At 48.5% G+C, this 18,585-nt stretch overlaps 1 protein-coding gene across 1 annotated transcript in view; it reads right to left on the bottom strand.

Annotated features, from left to right (window-relative positions):
• Positions 1-17,858, bottom strand: part of LOC147693540 (short transient receptor potential channel 2-like) — a 338,081-nt gene extending 320,223 nt beyond the window's left edge. The window contains exon 1 of the mRNA XM_086933233.1: positions 17,641-17,858. Within this exon, the coding sequence (XP_086789359.1) occupies positions 17,641-17,655 (15 nt within the window). The 5' untranslated portion in view covers positions 17,656-17,858. The remainder of the gene's footprint in view (positions 1-17,640) is intronic.
• Positions 17,859-18,585: the final 727 nt, after the last annotated feature.

Raw genomic sequence — 18,585 nt, forward strand, 5'->3', positions numbered from 1 at the left:
CCCATCTCGCTCCTTCCATTCCCGGCCAAAGTCATCGAGAAAGCCGTCAACAACCAGCTCGCCGCCTTCATTGAAGCCAACAAATCCCTCGACTCCTCACAATCTGGCTTCCGAGCAAAACACAGCACTGAGACCGCCCTCATCGCAGCAACAGACGACATTCGAACTCTACTGGATAATGGAGACACAGTCGCCCTCATCCTCCTCGACCTCTCTGCAGCATTCGACACAGTCTGTCATAGCACCCTGTTACAACGCCTCAATAACATCGGAATCCAAGGAAAAGCACTAGAATGGATCACCTCGTTCCTCACCGGAAGAACCCAGAGAGTCCGCCTTCCACCATTCAAGTCAGAGGCCACTGAAGTCATCTGCGGCGTACCACAAGGATCCTCTCTCAGCCCCACCCTCTTCAACGTATACATGAGCCCCCTCGCGACCATCGCCCGCCAACACAACCTCAACATCATCTCTTACGCGGATGACACTCAACTGATCCTTTCTCTCACCAAGGACCCCAGCACCGCCAAAACTAACCTACACGAAGGAATGAAAGAAGTTGCTGAATGGATGAAACACAGCCGTCTGAAACTGAACTCAGATAAAACAGAAGTCCTCATCCTAGGTACATCCCCCTCTGCATGGGACGACTCTTGGTGGCCGGAAGCCCTTGGAAAAGCACCCATCCCGACAGACCACGCACGGAACCTAGGCGTTATCCTGGATTCTTCACTTTCAATGAACAGACAAGTCAGCGCCGTATCCTCATCCTGCTTCAACATTCTTCGCATGCTCAAAAAAACATTTCGCTGGATCCCCTCCGAAACCAGGAAAACAGTCACCCATGCTCTGGTCACGAGCCGACTGGACTACGGAAACACCCTCTACGCAGGCACTACCGCTAAACTCCAAAAGAAACTCCAACGAATCCAAAACGCCTCAGCCAGAATAATATTAGACATCCCACGCAACGAACACATCTCTGGTCACCTGAAAGACCTCCACTGGCTACCCGTCAATAAGAGAATCACTTTCCGACTGCTAACCCACGCACACAAATCACTCTACGACATCGGACCAGAATGCCTCAACTCAAGACTGTCCTTCTACACCCCCTCCCGCCAACTACGCTCCTCCAGCCAAGCCCTCGCCACTGTACCTCGCATCAACAAGACCACCATGGGAGGCAGATCCTTCTCTTACCTGGCTGCTAAAACATGGAACTCACTCCCCACTCACCTTCGCCTTACCCAGAACCACCTAGCTTTCAGAAAGCAACTTAAAACGTGGATATTTGACAAGTAATCCTCCTCCCCCTCCTTAGCGCCTTGAGACCCTCTGGGTATGTAGTGCGCTATATAAATTATCTGACTTGACTTGACTTGACTTAGGATCTTCTGGTTGTCGTACAGGAGGGGTTCTTTTGCTCGTGCTTGGCGCAGGATAGTGTCCCGATCATGGTAATTAAGCAGCCGGGCTATCACAGGTCAGGGGCGAGCACCATCCGGCGGCTTCTTGATGAGCGCTCTATGAGCCCGCTCAACTACGAAGCAGCGTGAGAGGGAGTCCGACGGCATCCACCCCTCTAGCCACTGGGTCAGGAAGGCCTCCATGTTGTCCTTCTTGCAGCCCTCTGGAAAGCCAACAAATCGCAAGTTGTTGCCCTGAGCCCGCCCTTCTGCATCTTCGACCCAGAGCGCAAGGCCCTTCTGAATCTCTTCCATATTGGCCACTTTTTTCTTTAAGGTCGCCACGCCGTCCTCCACCTCCGAAAGTCTGGATTCGGCTTCTGTAATGCGGGCCACAGCATTCCACAGGTCCTGGCGCAAGAGGGCGACATCATCCCCCACCACCCCGATCTTCGCATCCAGCATGTCCCTAGATTGCGTAATGTTATGTTATGTTATGTTATTGGTTTTTATACCGCGCACAGCTGCCCCAGCAAAGGGGCGTCCTGGCGCCAGGAAAGGTATACACAACATCACAGAACGCAGCAAAGTCAGGAAATATTAATTAAAAAGAAAAGTTTTGATGGCACGTCTGAATAACAATATATCCTCCATAGCTCGGATTTCACTGGGAAGAGAGTTCCACAATTTGGCCGCCACTACCCGGAAGGAGCGGCCACCCATCCTGCTCAGCAGAAAGCGTGGAACAACAGACAAATTCTGACCCATCGATCTCAAGGATCGAGAGGGAACATATGGGGTCAGTAAATTCATCAAAATAGGTGGAGCCATACCTTTCAAAATTTTAAAAGCCAGGCAGAGCACCTTAAACTCGATCCGACGAGCGACAGGCAGCCAATGAAGCGATTGCAATGCTCTGGACACCGAGCAACGACAGGGCAATCCTAGTACCGCTCTTGCGGCGGCATTCTGCACTCGTTGCAGCCGCATGAGTTCTGCCTTGTTCGTACCTGCTAGTAGGACACTGGCATAGTCTATCCTGGATAGAATCGAGGCCTGAACCACAAGCTGTCTAGTGGGGGCATCGAAGAATTTAAGCACCGGCCTGATACCCCTGATTATGCCGAAACAAGAGGCAGCCACCCTCTTAGTTTGGCAGATGAAGCTCAGTTTTGGGTCCAGCCATACCCCGAGATTTTTTATCTCAATGGCAGGAGAAGGAATCGTTCCTAGCTCGGGGGGGCCACCAGTTGTCATTCCACCATCCAGGTTGCTTTCCAACCACCATCACCTCGGTCTTCTTTGTGTTCAATTGGAGACAGTTTAGGTTCATCCAATTGGCCACCGCACGTAGCCCCTCACAAAAGTTGAGGGCGTCCACAGCTGAGTCCCCACTTAGTGTGACCGCCAGATGCGTGTCGTCCGCATAGGACACCATTGTCAGGCCCCAGCGTTTGACTACCGCAGCCAGCGGGCTCACATATAGATTAAAAAGAGTGGGGCTCAAAGATGAACCCTGTGGGACTCCCAAGGTGAGCGGGTGAGAGGTGGATTTGCCAGGTGGTATCGCAACCTGAAAGGATCTGTTGGTAAGGAAAGAGCGGAAACACCCTAGAGCCGAACCCCTAACCCCAGCTTCCGCTAGCCTCCGCAATAGGATCTCGTGGGACACCGTATCGAAGGCGGCACTCAGGTCTAACAACAATCTAATTGTCTAATTGCCGCCATGAGAGCCGCATTGTCCGGCCCCGGTGTCTGGAGGCTCCCGGAGGTGCCTGTTCCCCCACTCAGGCCCACAAACATATCCATGGGCCCCTGTTTCGAAGCCCCTCCGCCATTCCCGCCTGGTCATGGTTGGTCGTGGCCAGGCGCCTCTGCCCTGGTCTCACTGAGCTTATCACCCGGCTCCTGCTGTATTATTGGAGAGGAACCACGTCCCAAGACTACTTCTGTTCTCTCAGGCTCCGGGGGTGTCCGTGCCACGCTGTCTGTATCGCACTCAAAGACTCGCTGCCCCTTTATTCTGCCACAATTTGCAGCCGTCAATGCCTTCAGCGCCTCACAGCTCCCTTCCTGTAGTTACAAGCTGGTGCAGTGTTCATTAAAGGCTTCTTCCAGGGATCAAGTGCCAGGTGAGGCCAGCCTTCATGAATCCTGAATGGGGAGCTTGTACAGCCTCACCGCAGCACCCCCACAGCACCTCTCCGGTCAAGGCTGGTGGACTGTGTTGTGGCTGCGGCCGTTATCGCCCCACCTCTGCTGCCCGTGACCCAGGTAGAAACACAGTGGCTCATCAAGGGAGGTTCGCCTGGGCCCGCGCTGCGGCCCGACCTGACTAATGAATGGAGGGCGTCACCAACCCGGGCAAGCTAGGTGTGCAGGGTGTCCCAGCGCGGCGTCCCCCCCAAGCTCCTGGGTCGCACGTGTGTTCAGGAAGGGGGGGTCCCCGGCAGTGGTCCGCGAAGTCGGGGCACTCAGTGTGCAGGGGGGTTGGGGGGGAGAATATCGCACTCTTCCGCCCCACAGCACCAACGCGGTCCGATGTAACCGCCAAGGAGGAGGTGCCTCCCCCGCACAGGCCGCCGCCCCACAGGGTCTCTCGCCTCCCTCTCTAGACCCGCTCACCTCATGGAAGGATCTAGACGGCCGAGGCCTCGTCGGATGGAAGGCGCCCCAGCCGCCAAATCAAATCCCTGGCTGCGCCTCACCCTCTAGGCCGCACCGCCTATCTGCCCTCTGCACTGCTTGCCTGTAGTCTCTGGTGTCCGTCGCCTGTTGGCGGTGGCTAGGATTACCTGCTCTTCGCCCGGATTCAATGCGGCCGCGCCGCCGTCAGGGCTCGTGGCAACCAAGGTCCCAGCTTCTTGTGGCGAGGTAGGCCTCACCGACCCAGGTTCCACTCTGCTCTCAGGGTTTGCCTACCGACAGGGACTGCAGGACACCTCGTTGGGATGCTTCCGGGTAGGGGGGGGAAGCAGGATAGATGGTCGGATACTGCAACAGCGGGACGGAGCTCTCTCAGGCTGCGTCCGCCATGTTGGCTACCTTGGCCACGCCCCCGCTTTTTGCAGTTTTTGAAAGGTATTATAATCGTAAAATGAAGGCATAGTGCCTCGTAATTTTGGGATGTGATTAGAGCATCTATTTCGAAGCTGCATAAAAACTCAAACTATGGCACAATGATTGATTTTACTTTGTGTCATGCATATAAAGATATCACTGCAGCTTAGTGTGTCCCTTTGCAATGTAAATTGTGATCCCATAGCCAGGTCTAATGCTTTACTGTCACTCAATGTCTATATTTGTAATGCTTACATTTGATACTTTTTGTTTTTGACCTTGAAATGTCAATTTATGCAATTTGAACATTACTAGACAGTTCAGATAACATTGTACTACTGAATTTCGAGCCTATGAATATCATGCTACAAGAAGATCATGGTCAAAATACGAAGACCAAAATATCGAAACGTAGGGGAAATATAGATTTACTATTTCTAACTCAACATCTACATACCTTGAAGATACATAGAACATTAATGTACATTTATGTCGATTTAGGTATAAATAAATCGATATATACCTTTCACTCTTTTGGATCGGATATTTTGTCCTGACTACCTCGACGTTATGACTTCGATTCTCACAGTGCACACCTTCAGATAATTATTTACACTTCACATATTGAAACATTACTTGCATATCAGCTTTTGAAGCCGAGAGTAATAAAGTCAGATAAATAGAGTGGCAAAATGTTGGTCAAGTGTCAACATTTTGAATCTACACCCATTATTTTCTCGGCCCAGCTATGTGTAGCAGGATCATTGTCTATTGACGTGGTTAGAAAATATTTTCCCCACTGTGCAACATTATGAAAATATCTCCGGTACACCTGAGAGATGTATTCGGAATACCTGGAAATCCCAGGTAATTACATACAACTCCTGGGAATTTAGACAGTTCTCAATGGCAGCGTTTTGTTGCCGTAGAGATGAGGACCCTTGGCTTGCACAGTTTTGTCATCAATGATTTCATTTCATATGTTGCAGTGATGTCATCAATGATATCATAGAACATGTCATTTGTGTTGCAATTTGTGGGGTAGTTGTGCATGATATGATGATAAAATTATTTATTGAGCGCACGTACACCAGCGGTGTCTAGGCGCTTTGGCGGAGAGGCAGTGACAGTAGCAACGGGGGGACTAGTTGTACGCCAGGGGAAAAAGCCATGTTTTGAGCAATTTCCTAAACTGGGTATAGGAGGGGATATGGCTCAGTCCAGAGGGGAGGGAGTTCCAGAACTGCGGTGCCAAGGATGAGAACCTTAAGCCACCGTGTCTTTTCCGTTTGAATAGGCAGAGGGTCAGGAGGTTTGAGCTGGAGGAGTGAAGGTCGCGGGATGGGGTATAGTGCTGTATTTTGGAGGCGATAAAAACAGGACCATGGGAAGACAAGGCTCTGTGAATCAGGCAGCCCAGTTTAAAGAGGATGCGTTGCGTCACTGGAAGCCAGTGAAGGTTCTTTAGTAGGGGTTTCACGTGACTGGATTTCGGCTGGCCGCGGACAAGCCTAGCGGCTTGATTCTGTATTACTTGTAGCCGGCGTGATTGATATGCAGGGATTCCGGCACACAGTGAGTTAGCATAATCCATACGCGACATCACTAGGGCCAGTGTAACTTGGACAAGAGCCTCCGATGAAAGAAATCTGCTGATTTTCCGAATTCTAGGCAAGTGAAAGAAGCAGACGGAAACCACTGAATTGATCTGGGCTGTAATGGAGAGGTCACCATTTATAATTACTCCTAAACTCTTAACCGAGCTAACTGGGGAGGGCCGGCATCCCAGGGAGTGGGCCAGAAGTTAGAGTTCCATGGATTGGCTGAGGACCCTATGAGGACCCGCTCTGTCTTGTCAGGGTTAAGCTTTAACTGGTTTAGGCTCGTCCAGTTGCTGATGAAGTTCATAGTTGATTGAAAGTTCTCCAGAGAGGCGGGAGAAGAGTCGATGTTAAAGATGAGCTGAAGATCATCAGCATAGTTAAAAGTAACTCCTTCTCTCTTCCGTAGATCAGAGATTAGGGGGAAAATGTATAGGTTGAAAAGAAGGGGGGGGAGAGGGAGGACCCCGCAGGGCAGTCTTTTATTCTCCGAAGCTGGAGAGACGAACCGCTTGATAGCGTTCGTTGAGAAAGTAGCTGATCGATCTTAGCGGAGTGCCCCGAATGCCGGCACCAACGACCCGGTCGAGCAACAGGTTGTGGTCGACGGTGTCGAAGGCTGCCAATAAATCCAGGAGCACTAGTGCCTGCGGCAATGTTCTGGTCAGCCCCCTTTCTGAGTTCGCAGTGGACTGCCAGGGCAATGGACTTGGTAGAGTGTTCGGGCCTAAAGCCCGCTTGGTTTGGGTCTAGGTAGTGGAAGTGTTCCACGAATTTGCTCCGAATATTTGTAACATAAGCCTCCAAGATTTTGCCTAAAAAGGGAAGCAGCGATATTGGGCGAAAGTTGCTTAGTACTAGGGGGTCGTGCCTGCTTTTTTAAGAGTAGGTGTCACTTGTGCTATCTTAAGGGAGTTGGGAACGATGCCCAAGGTGAGGGAGTTCTTAAGGAGCATTAAGGGAGGGTCAGGAATGTGGGAAAATATCTCCCGGGCGATATGAGGAAGGCAACTGTCCCTCGGGGAACCGAAGCGGACCTTCTTAAGGAGGGAGAAGAAAGCCTCCTGGGAAATCGGAGGAAAATGGTCGAGGAGGGAAGGGTTTTGAATGGTATGGCGGGAGTCAGGGGGTAAGTTGCCCTTGGGAATACTGGATCTTGGTGATTTTGTCGAAGAAGTAGGAATCAAGGGAGTCACAGAGGGATTGAGATGGGGAAGGTTTTACCGTGACCCTATCGGGTTTCGCAAGTTTAACAACGATGGAGAAGATGTCTTTGGCTTTGTTGGTGGATACGAGGATTTTCGAGGAAAAATAGTCAGATTTAGCAGCGAGAATGGCAGCTTTATAATCTTTCACGGCTAGTGCGAAAATGGATTTTTTGAGGAGACAGTAGTCTTGTCTCCACCTACGCTCTGTTTGGCGCAAGGCAAGTTTCTTATCCTTAAGGACCTTGGTGAATCAGCGTTGGGCGTCAAGGGGCCTCTTGTTCGTGAGCTTTTTGAGAGGGGCGAATCTGTCTCTTGGCGAAACTAACCAGGCATTGATGTTCTCTGCTTGAGTGTGCGGCGAGGCCGGGGGACCCATGGGCAGTAAGGAGCTAGGCACAGAGGTAGATAGGAAGGAGATGAGAGTTGAGATATCTACCCGGCTCCTATTCCTAACCAAAGGGGGATCTGATGAGGGTGCTTTTGTGACTGGTGTATAGGGAATGGAGAAAGAAATAAAACGGTGGTCGGACCAAGTTCAGAGAGTGATTTGTAGATTAGTGATGTCAAGGTTGGAGGTCAAGACCTGATCTAAGGTGTGGCCTTTAATGTGGGTGAGTACTTTGATGTGCTGGGAAAGGTTCATTCCTTTCAGCAGCTTGGAAAATTCTACTGGGCCAGGCTTTCACGGGGGTCAAGCGGCCAGTAGTTAAAATCGCCAATAATCAAGATACTTGCAAGGTTGATCGCCAGCTTAGCCATCAGATTACCAAAGGATAGTGGAAAGTTAGGCATTTGGGCCGGGGGCCTGTAGAATAAGGCACAGGTGAAGGAGGAGCCTTAAGATTCAAACTTGAAGAGAAGGCTGTCGACCAATGGAATAGTTGAAGTCGTGAGAGAGGAGATTTTATGTGACTGAGATATTATGACCACAACTCCCCCCCCCCTTTTTTGCTCTCAGGCCTGTTGACCTGAAGGACATAGTAATTGTCTGGGATTGCGGCTAGAATGTCGGCGGTGGATTCGGTGGTTAGCCATGTCTCGGATAGGAGTAGTATACCGGGTTTGATGGAGTCTAGGAGGTAAAAGATCTCTAATTGGTGCTTCACCAAGGAGCGAGTGTTAAGATACCAAAAATGGACAGATTGTCCAGACTCTCGTGCAAGGGGGGGGGGGGTGCTAGGGAGGGCGTCCCTCGTGTTGTTGCGTGGTATATAGGTAGAGAGATTGGGAGTGGGACTACAGGCAATAACTTTGTTAGATAGGATCCAGAGTGTGTCTAAAAGACTCCTGGTCTCTAAGTTGATGGCCCAATCCCCCTGAAGAAAGTTAAGCTCTGTAGAGGGGTAGCAGAGGGGGCATGGTGAGGCGGTGAGTTAAAGTTACCTTAGGGCACGAGTTATAGTCACTTGAGATAACTATTACTGGTGAATTTCAGATGTATTTTTAGTTTAAAATGTTACGTTGTCACTGAAATTGTCACCTAACTATATCACTTAACATTTGTTTTTTTCAGTGAATTGATAGTTTTTATTGTAAACTAATATTTTATTACCATACATAAAGCCAACCCACCCATCCAACCCCCGAAGCAGTCAACCGCACCCCACTTATGGCCACCCTTTCCAATCCACTCCAGGCCCCCGGGACTCAATGTAAATGTAAATGTACAGGTATTTATATAGCGCAAATCACCAACCGGTCTCTAAGCGCTTGCTTAGGGAACCCGTCCTGGTATTCCCCTGAGAGATAACCCCGGAAGGGTATCCGCAAGGTGAAAGCCAGGCATCCCGCCGCGAGGGGCCCGTCAATCCCTGTGGCCTTTTTTTTTTTTTTTATTAAAAGGGAGGGGGACACACAGCTACTCTCGCCGAGCAAACAGTTGCCACTCGGACCCCGTTCCCGGGAGCCAAAACATATAATTTAAGTGTACAGGATGCGTGGAACCCCTCCCAAAGCCACTATGGGCCCCGGAAGACCCCATTCCCTGGGGCCTTCTTTTTTTAAAAAGTGGAGGGGCAACATCCCCTCCTAGAGCCTATAGTGGCATCGGGGACCCCAAACCCCAGGGCCTTATCTACTTCTGGGTGGATGCACCCATGCCCACCCCGGGCACCTAACAAACATTACTTTGAGGACTGTGTGGGTAGTCCCAGGGCAACCGTGATCCCGACAGCATTGCTCCCACCCGGCGGAAGCAGTTGTTTCTGCTTGCTCCTGCCAGGCGGGAGCAATCGGAGTTTTCCTACCTGCAAGAGATTGGGCAGAGAGAAAAAAAATCTACTCCCACCTGGTGAGAGCACTTTTGAAACTCCTGTCGGCTTGCAGCAGACTTGCCCTCCCTGCCTGCTCAGGAGCATAGCTTCAGGGGGGGGGGGGGGGGGGGGGGGGGGAGTATATGCGGGGGAACACGACCCCTCCTCCCCCAAATAATTTCTCTGTCGGTTACGAGGCAGCATAATTAGTTCGGCTGCCTATAACCATGTGTTTATTTTATCAAGCTGTAAGAAAGTCAGACACTAAAAACTGAATTCTTACATGATTCTGGGAACATGCATTTAAAGTTTAAGAGGTGGCCATGTCGTTTTGGGAGACCAGCAGCTGGACCTCAGACAGGGACGGCTTTTAAGGCGGTGGGCACTTGGCACTGAGTTAGGAGGCACTGTGTTGGAAAATAACTTGTTTTAAAGGTGTCTGCTGCAGCAGAGTTCCTTGTGTATTTCAGCAGGATTTAGGCAACAATAAAAATGGCAAGATAATGCTGGTGATTAAAACTGCTGGAGAGAGATCGGACTTTTGTCTAGTGGCAGTTTTGACTGTAGCACAGAGGGTTAATGTGCCTTCTGCAAAGACCGTGTAACATGCAGATCCCAGACTGTATTTATGTGGATAGCTCAGTGGGTTTCTGTTTTCGTCACAGAGATCCTTTTGTTACTTACTGTTCATAAATACCAATCCTAAGTAATTTACTACAGTGACCTATGAACTTTCATCAAAGAGCTGCATGCAAACTGAATGGTATAGGTTAGAACGGTATGTTTTTCCCCAGTGTTTTATTACCCTAATGTTGCTTAAAAAGGGTTTGGTTTTGATTGAAATACAGTTTCATAAGTATAGCAAACCCCAATGATATGTTTTAAATCCTAATTTTGTGTTGAAGACCACTCACTCTTAAAATATACTGCCTAATAGTATGGAGAGCATGTGATTCCTACACCTTGTAGTCCTCATTGTCTTAAGTAACATTTCCTACAGACTTATTTACGCACATATGATTCATTGTCTCTGAATAGTTTGTGTATTATGTGAAGTGCTTTGACACCCTACACTGGTATGAATAGCGCTATAAAACAAACAAAATGCATTTGCCAGAGGGGTTTTGGAGAGAAGGACTGTGTTGTATGGTTGTAGTAAAGAAAACCATGAAGAAGGAAGCCATTGGGGGGGCGCACTGAAAAAGAATGTCGGTCCAGGCACCATCAGCACTAAAGCCAGTCCTAACATCAGAATAAGTTTCATAAACAAGAGAATCGCTTTTTTTAAAGTGTTCTTTTTCAATTTTTTATTTTTGTCCTTTTGTGGGCAGTGATCTGGGTACAGGTGAAACTTAAAACACTCAAATTCATTTTTCAGGTAAGGGCTGTTTGTTTCTAAATACAAGCGGTTTATAGCGCCTTTTAAGCACATGCTATAAAAACATTAGTCATAGTATACTGCAATTTGCATATACATAGTAGACACTTTGAATTATATGCTAGCTTGTGTTGTGGCTTAAGAGTTATATTATTGCTGCCAAGAATATCCTTGCTTTACTAAAATAACTTAAAATGAATGCCCCTAAGCTTGTCTCGTATTCCCATTCAGTGACCTCAGACTGGTGTTACAATTTTAAGTTGGGTCCACCACGTTTGCAAGTCTCAGACTCATGCCCCCCTAACATTTTTTACTAAGCTACACCCGAGCCTGTGCTGGCCGGGAAACTACTGTGTCTTGAGGATGGGCTCACAGTGCCTTGTATTTTTTATTTAATGCGATTTTCTATAGCGCGAACTTTACCCGAAGGTGTCAGAGCGCTTTACATAAGAACCAGTTGCAAAACATAAGGACTTAGAATTACATGTGTTACATAAAAGATACAAACAGAAAAAATTGCAAATGTACAAGATGTAAAGTCACACAAGGAGGAGATACAAACAGAAAGGAAAATTGCAAATGTACAAGTAGTATTGTCACTCAAGGAAGAGATACGAATGGATATACTCAAAGAGTCACATAGGAATGGTAGAGAGTACAAAGGTCTACTGCATATACTAGTTATTAGAGTTATCTCTTTATACATATTCCAGTGATGGCCCCCGGAGGATATGGTCCCTGGGGTCCCATTGGTGGCCCTTTTGCCTCGAGGGATAGGATTCCTGAGAGAGGGGCCGTGTGCTATCCTTCCCTTTTTAATAAAGAAGTGGACCAGGGGTATGTAATCAGCGAAGGCAGGAAAGCCACACGCTTTCCTCCCTTATTTTTCAAACCCAGCCCATGGGGATGGGTTCCCCGGGTCCTTGATGAGGCTCGGAGAGGGTGGGCTAATGCACCCACCTACCCTTGTCCCGGCAGTCCCCTGCCACAATTTAAATTTTAGGTTTCGGCCTGGCCGTAGCACTGCGAAGCAGTGCTCCGCCCAGGGCGAAATCTAATGTTAGAGACAGTATGGGGCTTCGTCCCGCCTCTGTCTTCCATTGGCTAGCTCCATAAATGGAGGCTAGCCATTGGAAGAGAGTGGCTGTCAATCATTCTTTTCCCGTCGGAAGGCGATTCGGGGCCGTTTCCGTGTCTTTTTTTAAGTCCCGCCCTCTCCTCTTCCCATTGGCTGGAATTTTACCTTCCAGCCAATGGGAAGGGGAGACCACGAAAAACACGCCCCCTAATCTGCCGGCCCGGGACACCCCCGTGACGTCATTCCCCGGTCGCGCTGTGATTGGCTGCCGGCCCGGGACCCGACTTGTGTTTAAATGCAATTGTTTGTAACTGGACATTGCAGTGACAAGGTAGTGGACTGAAGAGAAAAGCGAGTGTTCACGAACTAACTCATTTATTATGTGAAATAGTTTTGTTGTATTTTACATAAGGTTAGTTAAGTTATTCACATGCCAAATGAAAGCTTTTGATGCCTTGTTTTAATGTAAATGGTCGAGTTGAGTGGTCGAGTTGCTCTCTCCAGCTCACAAAGAGTGATTGTCGGCCCTGGGCATTGCCTGCGTAGAGCTATTGTTTGTTAGCTTTATGCTTAACAGAACCCTTATTAATCTTTATTATAGGAAAGCCACAGTCTCAGAACATGTATATTTATGAGTATGTAGTCACAGAAATGCCTCTTCAGGAAATTACTGAGTCCAGTAGTACTGGTTTAAAAAGGAACGCAGGGCGTCCGTGACTCCCGCTTCAAGGGAGGGACGCTTCCCTGAAGGCACGCCTCGCGCCAGTTACTGAGAGCTCGAATGACTGGAAGAGTGTCAACAGCGGAACAAGCATGCAGGTCAGCTTCGCAGAAGTGTAAATCTAGGCGGGTTTTCTTTGGAAATACTCTATTTTCACCCGTTCTCAGGACGACTCTGCTGCGGGTATAATGCTTCGAAACATGCGTGAACTTAGCATGCCTATATATGATGACGCACATGTGGCGTCGTGCAGGTGAAGGGGGAAGGGAGCGGAGAGAGACACAGTATCAAGGACGGGGGTTTACCTTTCATATGTAACGTAAAGAAACGAGTTTAGACATGTATGCAAACGTGACCTGGGGGTTCGTGACTTCCTCAGAGGAAGTTATAATTTGTGAAGGTTGGAAAGCGAGGCTCACTAATCATTACTCATCCGCCGACGTCATGCATTCCCGAAGGCTGGGCAGGGTCACCTACATATGCAGGTGAGGAAGTCTTACTGATGAGGACATGGATGACGAAACCAAGGTGAGATCAGGCGTGCGTCATCTGAGCGTCATGAGGTTCGTCGAGTTCAAGCAGCCAGACTGTACCAAAAAGATCTTACTGCGTTAGGATTATCAGACTGCTAATAGTCAGAACCAGCCTTTCGACGTGTAAATTACTAAATACTGATTTGGTTTTAAAAAAGAAATTTTAATGTAACTTAGGAATTTATGTTTTATGTATTTATTGTGCAGTGTATTGAAATGGTTTTTAATCAAGCAATAAATATTTTTCTTCTTCTGATTTGTGGGCTTTGGAAGGTGCACTGGTAGTAGAGAGGAGAACCCCCTGCATAAAATTCCACAGTCAGACTATGGTTTGTGTCATTATCTACTTTTTGGGGAAATAATGAAGCCTTCAGTTGTACTCTCTTCAAATCATCGAATTTCATTTATTGACACAGACATATGTTTGCTGATTGGTACAATAGCGTACAATCGACAGGTCTGGACTCCCCAGACCCCAGCCAAAAAGCTGTCATGCGGGAACACTTCAAGAGCCATGTGAACAGCCTGGCAGTGGTGAAAGATGAGGGTGGAACCAAGTATGTAGTACTCAAGAAGAAGTACCTGTCACAAATCGAGGCTCGGGCAGGGGAAGGGGTGGGAGGCCTGGACACTGCTCCACTGACCCCTCTTACCACCAGCAGTAAAACAAAAAGGCCCTCCTAGCAAGAAAACTGATGCATGCCATACGCTCTCATTGACTGCATGGTATTGGCTGGTATGTATCCAGTTTAGTATCGCGATACCTTTCGTAGTGAGACTGGTTAAGTTGCGCTCTTTGGTATCACCAGTCTTTGACACTTTGTTGTGCAGCGGGCATGGTTGCAGGAGGAAGGCAAAATACCTCGTCCCATAAATGCTATATTTTCAATGAATTACATTAATTGGTGACCGTTTTCTCTTACCTTTTCGTGGTAATCGAAGGTGGAAACAGGGTTGTACTCGGACCCAACTGGTGAAAGTTTTTGAACACGGCTAATTTCTCAAATTATACATGAAAAGTGGTTGCCCCAGTAACTAGACTAGTTAAGGGATTATACTGATGTACTTCATAAATACGCATTGTTGTTTGGGGGGTAAACATGTGTGCACAATCTTTTATGCTCGTGTTATTTTCACCTACTTTGTTATAATTGTTCTCATGTGTATGTAAAATGACGGCAAACGAAGCAAAGGACCCCTCTGTGGATTCAGAACGTGATGACTCGTTGGAGAGTAGTTTTCCATGCTCCTGTGGTCTTTAGGCCTTGCCTACATACAGCATTATCTGCTTGTTGTTGATTGCCTGTAGTGAACAATGTAATACAGCGAATGGGTTTTGGCTCAGCCCCTTTCATTTCCTTTCATTGCTTTTCTCCCAATACTTGTAACTTAACAAGCATTTCGGTCTCTCCATATTTTGATTGGTTAGCACGTGAACTCCATTGCTTTCAGAACATGTAGCAGTGCATGTGAGGTCTACTTTATCTCGTTTAAATGTTGCATGGAAGTCGGATCTGTTCTGAAAGTGGACCAGTTAAATACCACACAGTTGAGGAAAAGTTTTGTGTGACTGTGTGCTCCTCATCTGGCATGCAACTGGACGCAAGCTTTGGGGGAGGAGAGGGAGTGAGGGGAGAGGGAGTGAGGGGCGGGGGTGTGAGGGTTGTCTCCAAAGCCATGTCTAATAACATTGGTAAACAGGGCTTACAACCAGAAATATGTTGCTTTGAGGAAGGCGCAATATAGTCGAAATGTTTTTATTCCTCCAAACTTTTCAAACTTCGCATGTCTGCTGCACTGCACAGCACACATTCCAATGTGGGAAACGTTTTAAATCAGTCTAAGCATTGTTACAGACAATATTTTCTTTGTCGATTTTTCAAGCTTGGGGCCAGAAGGAATTAATAAAAACAATGGTTTTAGCTACATTATTGTAGCTCCTCCCTTCTGTCTGAAAAGCACCTTCTACATCCCTCAGGGCTGGAATATTGAAGATGCATTTATGTAGGAGATAAGAGAACCCCCATAACGCACATTTTAAGGATATTGCAAGAGTTTTGTATCAATATATTGGAATGAGGCTAAAAGGCAACTTCTTATTCAGAACGTCGAAGTACTTACAATACCCTGGCTGTGCTTGCTTCTCTGCCCCCTGGCTGTGCTTGCTTCCCTGCCCCCTGGCTGTGCTAGCTTCCCCGCCCCCTGGCTGTGCTAGCTTCCCCGCCCCCTGGTTCCCCTTCCCCTGGCTGTGCTTGCTTCCCTGCCCCCTGGCTGGACTTCCCTGCCCCCTGACTGTGCTTCCCTGCCCCCTCGCTGTGCTCCCCTGCCCCCTCGCTATGCTCCCCTGCCCCCTCGCTGTGCTTTCCTGCCCCCTCGCTGTGCTTGCTCTCCTGAGTGTGTGTGTGGCTCTGTGTGTTTGTGGGGGGCTCTGGGTGTGTGTGTGGCTCTGGGTGTGTGTGGGGCTCTGGGTGTGTGTGTGTGTGTGTGGCTCTGGGTGTGTGTGTGTGTGTGGCTCTGGGTGTGTGTGTGTGGCTCTGGGTGTGTGTGGGGCTCTGGGTGTGTGTGTTGGGCTCTGGGTGTGTGTGTGTGGGGCTCTGGGTGTGTGTGTGTGGGGCTCTGGGTGTGTGTGTGTGGGGCTCTGGGTGTGGGTGTGTGTGTGGCTCTGTGTGTGTGTGGCCCTGGGTGTGTGTGTGTGGCTCTGGGTGTGTGTGGCTCTGGGTGTGTGTGGCTCTGGGTGTGTGTGTGTGTGTGTGTGTGTGTGGCTGGCTCTGGATGTGTGTGTGTGGCTCTGGGTGGGTGTGTGTGGTAGTAATTGCTGTTTGCTGAGCTCGTCCGTAGGGTACAATAGGTCTCACATTGCGAGAGATTAAGCTAACGGCAATGTAACTGACAAAACCAACACATAAATTTTGTCATTTACAATGCCAATAGCTCTAACTTTTCCAAAGGCGAAACCATTGCATTGTAAATGCTTGTTTTCTTTAAAGCTGAAATCCTGCTGGAGTCTTGCGGGATTCCCTCTAAATTGCCGCGTTTAAAAAAAACAATTTTATTTGGTCTGGGGGGACCCCTCTGGGACCACCCCACTTAGCCTTGGAGGAAAGGTATCCTTACCCTACCCCCTTATATTGTTTTTCTATATTTCAACTCCGGACAGGGGATTTAGTCCCAGAGCCCTGTGATGGATGCCTGCAACATTTGTCTTCATCTTGCAGGCAGCCAATCCGAGGGCTGGCTCCCATGAGGGGGTGTCTCCCATGATAACTAATTGGCCCAAGGGAAAAACAGCCCCATTGGGCAATCAGAATGCTCTATTTTTCAACACCTGGTTTGAGGGACTCTTGTGAAACTCCCTCCAACCCAACTGTCCATATATACAAATATTTTTGATCCTTAATTTTTCAAAAACTAATTAAAAAATAGACATCAAATCACACAAAACAGCTTTCTGGGCAAAGATCTAGCTTCCTAGCAAATTGGTGTAGTTCCGTTCAGCAATTTTTGCGGTAGCGCTTCCTTAAAATATCCACAAAAAAAGAATGGGAATTTGGCTTTAGGGACCACCTTTTTTCTTGCCTTCCTCCTCACCCCCTTCCCCCAACTTTTCACGGATCAACCCAAAACTTTTCATGCACAAAGTAGGCACAAAAGAGCACTTGTTTGGAAAGTTTCATAAAGATTCGTTGCAGGACGCCAAAGTTATTAGCAAAACAAAAAAAGGCATTTCCTATGCAAACGTGATCTAAATAGAACTACCCAGTGGCGACAGCCACTGAATGATACATATACATACATATATATTGTAATACATAAATATATATATATATATATATATATACACACACACACGAAAAATAGGCATACACGTAGAGCAATAACTTTAGATAATATGAATTTTGAAAGAGATATACGAATAACAATCATCAACTTTTATATTTCTCAATATTTATTAGCGAAATATATCTATCATAATTTGCGACAAGCAGTTGAGACTGGGCAGCGAAGTAATTGTTTCTGGTGATTTATTGACGCTGTTCTCCCCATATTTATTCCTTTATATAGCCACATAGTTCAAAATGTGTGCACCGGTGGAGCATGTGTTTTAACAAATGTTTTTGTAAGACCCCCCAGGGAGGAGTATTGATCATTAGCTGTACTCGTGCAGTCGATCATAAAATATTCTTTACAAATCCTGTGAGTTGAAGTTAGCTGACTCAAAAACAGACATTTTTTTCCGTAACTTTTGATGCGTTATCAAAACTCGATGAAATTTCTAGGGAAAGATGAGGTAAGGCCAGTCACCCCTCCTGAGACGTGTGAACAGACAAGCGGTAAGTCCTTCGGAGAAGGTGAAATAGAGACAATTCACCCTTCAACAACCCCACCCCCGACTCACTCACCGTCAAGTGCTCCATCGCTCCGTCCGACTCCTCCCGGTCCCACAGACTAACAAATCAAGACCTGGTCGGGGTATCAGTTCATAGCAAGGGTGCCTGGCACTCCCTTCCGACCTCAGCCAGCTCGTGCCAGTCGGCCATGGAAAGGGCTCACCAGCCAGTGCGTGGGGGTCTGGGCTGCGTGGGCACAGCGGGCGCTGCTGGTGCAGACCCTGCTCAGCCGGGCACCGAGTGCCGCCACCCTGTGGTAGGCCCTGACCCAGGGGGTAGCCCCTCGAGCGCTGCAGCCGTGGCACGAGCGTCCCTCGGTCTCGCGCAGTGACGCAGGGCTGGGGCAGAGACTTGCAGGCAGGCACCTGTCCCAGGTTCAGGCACCGGTGCCGCCTGGCTGCTCCCAGGAGTCCGCAGTGACTGCAAGTGAACGGCGCGCGCTGGGAGCAGACGATGCTCGCGCGTAGCTCCCGGGGGCCCGCGGGAGCGCAGGTGCGCTGCTCATCATGTTTATCTTGCTGGTCTCCGCGCTGCCTCGTGTTCAGGCTTTCCTAGCCCAGGGGCTGGCAGCGAGAGAGGGGAGTGTGGCGACACGGGGGTTAACGTGTGCAGAGAGAGGGGTGTAGAGACACAGGCCCTAATAAAGTACAGAGAGAGGAGTATGGAGACACAGGCCCTAATAATGTGCGGAGAGAGGAGAGTGGAAACACAGGGCCTATTAATGTACAGAGAGAGGAGTCTGGAGACACAGGTCTTAGTAATGTGCAGAAAGATGGGTGTGGAGACACAGGACCTATTAATGTACAGTGAGAGGAGTGTGGAAACACAACTCTTAGTAATGGGCAGAGAGAAGAGTCTGGAGACACAGGTCCTATTAATGTGCAGAGAGGGGTGTGGAGACGAGGTCCTATTAATGTGCAGAGAGGAGTCTGGAGACACAGGTCCTATTAATGTGCA

Source organism: Lissotriton vulgaris, chromosome 8, assembly GCF_964263255.1.
Source record: "Lissotriton vulgaris chromosome 8, aLisVul1.2, whole genome shotgun sequence".
Lineage (NCBI taxonomy): Eukaryota > Metazoa > Chordata > Amphibia > Caudata > Salamandridae > Lissotriton > Lissotriton vulgaris.